Consider the following 5044-nt stretch of genomic DNA (forward strand, 5'->3'; position numbering starts at 1 on the left):
TAATTCATTCAGGCTTTCCGAGTTTGTTTCTGTGGAAGCACTGGGCTACCCTGGCCTGTTACATCCTATCCAGAAACAGAAGTTCAGACAACCAATTTAAATGGAGTCAGGAAGAGCCATAACTCAAGGAATACAAGAGAGGAAGCAGCTTAATAAATATGTGAGCAGCAGCATATTACAGAGAACATTGGAGAAAGCAGCCCTTCCAAAGACACACGGAGGAAATTTGAGTGAGTGCAAAACTAGACAAAACTTAAGGCTTGATTTAAGGGATCTGAAAACCCAGGCCCCACACCCGAGAACCGGAAGTGAGGACAGAGATGTCTTTCCCTACCATTTCACAATACTAATTCACGGTTCACTAATGAACTGTTAAAATAGGATTTTTCTCAGCAAAATGTAAACTGTAGAAAACAAGAATTTTACCTTCATTTTTCATTTTCATCACAATCACCTAACATGGCATAAAGCTTTCCGTGTAGCAGGTTATTAACTAGCTGGTAAATATTTGTAAAACTTTGGGTTTATAAGGTAGAAATAAATACCACCACCAGTTTTCTAGCGTTGGTTGTGAATAATTATGCTTACATTAAGTATAAACATTATAGAGCTTTTACTCTGTTTGTTTCTTTGGCTCCAGATTCTCCTAATATCCAAATATTCCAGCTGCCTGAGTCCCTGAAATCCAGCTCTGGCTTAGGATGCAGGAAACAACCTGTAATGGGTCAGTAAGTGGCTCGCCCATCTTCTACCTGGTGGGTATTCCTTCTCTTCCAGAGACCTTCTTCCTTCCTGTGTTTCTTATTTTCCTCCTCTTCTATCTTCTCATCCTTATGGGTAACACCCTGATCTTGGTGGCTGTGGTAGCAGAGCCCAGTCTTCACAAGCCCATGTACTTCTTTCTGATCAACCTCTCAGCACTTGATATCCTTTTCACCACAACCACCGTCCCTAAGATGCTGTCCCTGTTCCTGCTTAGGGACCACTTCCTCAGTTTCCCTTCATGCTTACTGCAGATGTATCTCTTTCAAAGCTTCACATGCTCTGAAGCCTTCATCCTGGTGGTGATGGCTTACGACCGCTATGTAGCCATCTGCCGTCCGCTGCACTACCCAGTCCACATGACCCCACAGACCAACGCCATGCTGGCAGCCAGTGCCTGGTTCACTGCCCTCCTCCTACCCATCACAGCAGTGGTAAAGACCTCCCAAATGGCATACAACAATATTGCCTACATCTACCACTGCTTCTGTGACCACTTGGCTCTGGTCCAGGCCTCCTGCTCCGACACCAGCCCTCAGACCCTCATGGGCTTCTGCATTGCCATGGTGGTGTCCTTCCTACCCCTTCTCCTGGTGCTTCTATCCTATGCTCACATTCTGGCCTCAGTGCTTCGCATCAACTCCCGAGAAGGACGTTCAAAGGCCTTCTCCACCTGCAGCTCCCACCTCCTGGAGGTGGGCACCTACTACTCATCCATTGCCATAGCCTATGTGGCCTACAGGGCTGACCTGCCTCTTGACTTCCACATCATGGGCAACGTAGCCTATGCCATCCTTACGCCAATCCTCAATCCACTCATTTATACTTTGAGAAACAAGGACGTCAAGGCAGCCATCATCAAAGTTGTGTATCTTAAGACCCAGGCTGTAACAGGTACATTTGATCTATAAATGCAGCTCATTTTGCTCCCAGAACACCAAATAGCAATGCTTATCATAGAGTAGAAACCCAACACATATTGTTGAAAGTGATGGACCAGGACTTGTGATCCTCCTGCCTCAGCCTCTTGTTATGCCAGGATTCCAGCTGATGATAGCTTTATTTCTGATGTTCATTAAATAAATTTTATACTTTATCAATTAAAAAAAAAGAAAGAAAGCGATGGACCAGAACCCACGTGAAGTCAGACCAGACATTCTGCCACGAGAAAGAAGCTTTATTGGGTGAGGGTGGGCTGCCTTGCAGACCAAGACAGCCACCGTTTGGCTTGGGAAAGGGTTTTTAAGGGTTGCTGGGGGGCTTTGCAGATGAGCCAGATCTGAGCAGCAGAGTGTGACATGGTTGTCATCAGGTACCCTCCTGGGCAGGGTTGACCTTTGTCGTTGGAACAGTTCTAGGAAGTTTCTTTTCTTGCAACCTAAGTGTGAACAGGCTCCAGGGACAGGCTGACCCTTTAGAAAGAATATAACTGTATATAAACTGATAAAATAAAATTCAGTTAAATAGACAGCTCCAACAGTGATTTTCACACTTTGACCCTGCCTCTTCCTGGTACAATAGAATAATATTAATCTTATTTTACATATTGTGTTGGGGATTGAAACCAGGGTCCTGCCCATGCTAGGTAAGTCCTCTACTGTGAAGCTATACCTCCAAAATTAATCTTTATTGTATATCACTCTAAGTTGTTCTATAAAATTTCTACTAATGAGTAATTCAACAAGCCTTTACTAGAGCAAAAAAACATATGCATGGCAAAAACAAAACAAAACAACAGCAAAAAACCCCAAATCTTCTTTTTAAAAATACTCACTATTATTCTTATTTTATTTTTAATTTTTTCCAAATCCATTTTATCTCAAGGAGAAAAAGGAAAAAAAGAAGAACAAATAAAAAAAACTAAAATAAAATTTCAAAACACACTAACTGGGGACAACAATGGTGCATATATTGTACATTGTCATCCCCAAATCATTCACCCAGAGCACAAAACGTCTGCATTCAATTATTCGAGCAATACCAGCACAAATCTTTCTCTTCAGTGCACTCAGAGAAATTAGTAGTGTAACTATCACTATTTTTATGTACATATTACATATGCATATACATATGTTAAAACCCCAACTTTTATAAGCAAAGTAAAACAAAAAGCATATCACAGGAAAAAAATGAGTACTTAATTATACAGCCATCAAACTTTAGAAGAATACAACATTTTGATATAAAATGCCAAAATATATGAGTAGACAAATTACAATTTAATCAACTATCTAAGACGAATATGCATTAAAACTATGTTGCTACATCATTTTCAGTTAATACTATTTGTAAAAATCTAAAATTTTGACAGTATGCATGTGGAAAAGCAGTTGTCTCATAACCTGCTTTCAAAGATGCTGAAGTATCCATCCAAAGCACATATGCACTGACCCTTTGACTTAGCAATTTTACTTTTAGAAATCTATTTGAAAGATTCACTAGAAATCTTTCCTTAGGTTACTTGTTCATCAATAGAGAAAAGGTTGAATAATCCATAAAAACATATGATGCAGCTATAAAGAGTAAAGGAGGAAATTCTTTACAAATTGGCATGAAGTTATCTCTGTATGTTGCTTGAGCTGATGTTCTCTCTTATAGTTATTAAGTAAAAACAGCAAGCTGTAGAACAGTTTTATAAGAAAAGAGGTAATTTGCTTAAATATTCATGAAATGAAATACCCTGGTTACCTATAAATAGAGGCAGGAATAGTGCACGAATGGAGTGGAGGGAATATGGAAGCAAGACCAACTGAAATGCACATCCTATCTATAAATGTATATAAAATTCTGTATATAGTGGTACATGTGAAGGAGGTTATGCATGTGTGGAGATGGAGTAAATGGCAGTTCTCCGTGCTTCCACTTATTTTTTCTGTAAATTTAAAACTGCTCTAAAAATAAAAGTTTATGAATTTAAAAATAGAAATTGTCAGGTAGTTTGCAAAATACCCCTCAGGTTGGAATTTTCTCACAAGGGCCTGAGGTTATAGATTTTGGAGAACAGTACAACACAGGTAATATGTTCATCTCCTTATATCATATCAGAGGGCAGATGATACAAATATAATTTATTAACCTGAGAAAGGTTCTGTTGAGCATATTATTGTTATGTTTAGCTTAGTAGGAAGCTAATCAACTGTTTTACAAAATGGTTCTTACTATTTGCATTCCCTCTAGCAATAAATGGAGTTCCTGTTCTGTATTCTGACCTATATTTAGTATGTTCTTTTTGTTCTTCTTATTATTTAATTTTAGCTATTCTGACAGATATTAGTCATACCTCATTGTGACTGTAATTTAATTTAGTCAGATTCTTCTACGACTAACGATGCTGAACAACTTTCATGTGCTCAGTTTCCACCATATATCTTGTCTGATGAGATCTGTGGAAATTTTTAATAATCCATTGTATAGTCTAGGTACAAGTCCTGTATCAGATAGCTATACAAATAGTTTCTCCAAGACAGTGATTGGTTTTTGCACTGTTTTACAAAGTCCTTTGGAGAGTAAATGATTTTTATTTTGATAGAGTTGTATAATCCATGAAGAAAAAAATGTTAAATTGGACTCTATCAAAATCATATCTGTTCATTTAAGGGTAAAAAAAATGATCAACAAAACCCAAGAACTAAATGGAGAGATATACCATGTTTTGTATTGGAAAACTTGATATTGTTAAATGTCAATTATCACAGATTTGATCCATAGATTCAACATAATGCTAATCAAAACCCCAGTGAAATGTTTTGCAAAGTTAATACCAAATGGCAAAGGAACTAGAAGAGCCAAAGAATAGAAAAGCTGGAGAATTCATACTGCCCAATTTCAACACTAACTGTAAAGTTAGAGTAATTGTAACACTGTGGCATTGGTAAAAGAACAGACATATTTATCAGTGGAACAGAGCAAAAAGCCTACAAAAATATGCATACAAATACAGACAGTTGATATTTGACAGAAGTATAAAAGCAATTTAATTGATAAAGGGTAGGTTTTGGAGTTTGGAGCAATCAGATGTCCATACAAAAAAATTTTTTTTCAATCTAAACCTCCCAACTTATCCAAAAATTAACTCCAAGATGTTGACAGTCATGAAACAGAAATTAAAAAACCATAAAACTTCTAGAAACTTTCTATTTTTCATGGGACCATATCTTCAGGATCTTTGGCTTGGTGCCATGCGCAGGCTGTGGAGAGGATGAGATGTCATTCCCTTCCTGGGAGGGACATTTGCAGGACACAGGGAGGAGAACCAGATACCAGCCCCTTCCAGTGCATGGGC

At 38.2% G+C, this 5044-nt stretch overlaps 1 protein-coding gene across 1 annotated transcript; it reads left to right on the top strand.

The window, feature by feature from the left end:
* The first annotated feature begins 701 nt into the window (after positions 1-701).
* LOC100732348 (olfactory receptor 2AT4) lies at positions 702-1666 on the top strand. The gene is given in 2 exon segments (XM_003463395.2): positions 702-1628; positions 1631-1666. Coding segments are annotated over 2 exon segments (963 nt in total).
* Positions 1667-5044: the final 3378 nt, after the last annotated feature.

Source organism: Cavia porcellus, unplaced genomic scaffold, assembly GCF_034190915.1.
Source record: "Cavia porcellus strain 051 isolate PalLab524CR breed Dunkin Hartley unplaced genomic scaffold, mCavPor4.1 scaffold_9, whole genome shotgun sequence".
NCBI lineage: Eukaryota > Metazoa > Chordata > Mammalia > Rodentia > Caviidae > Cavia > Cavia porcellus.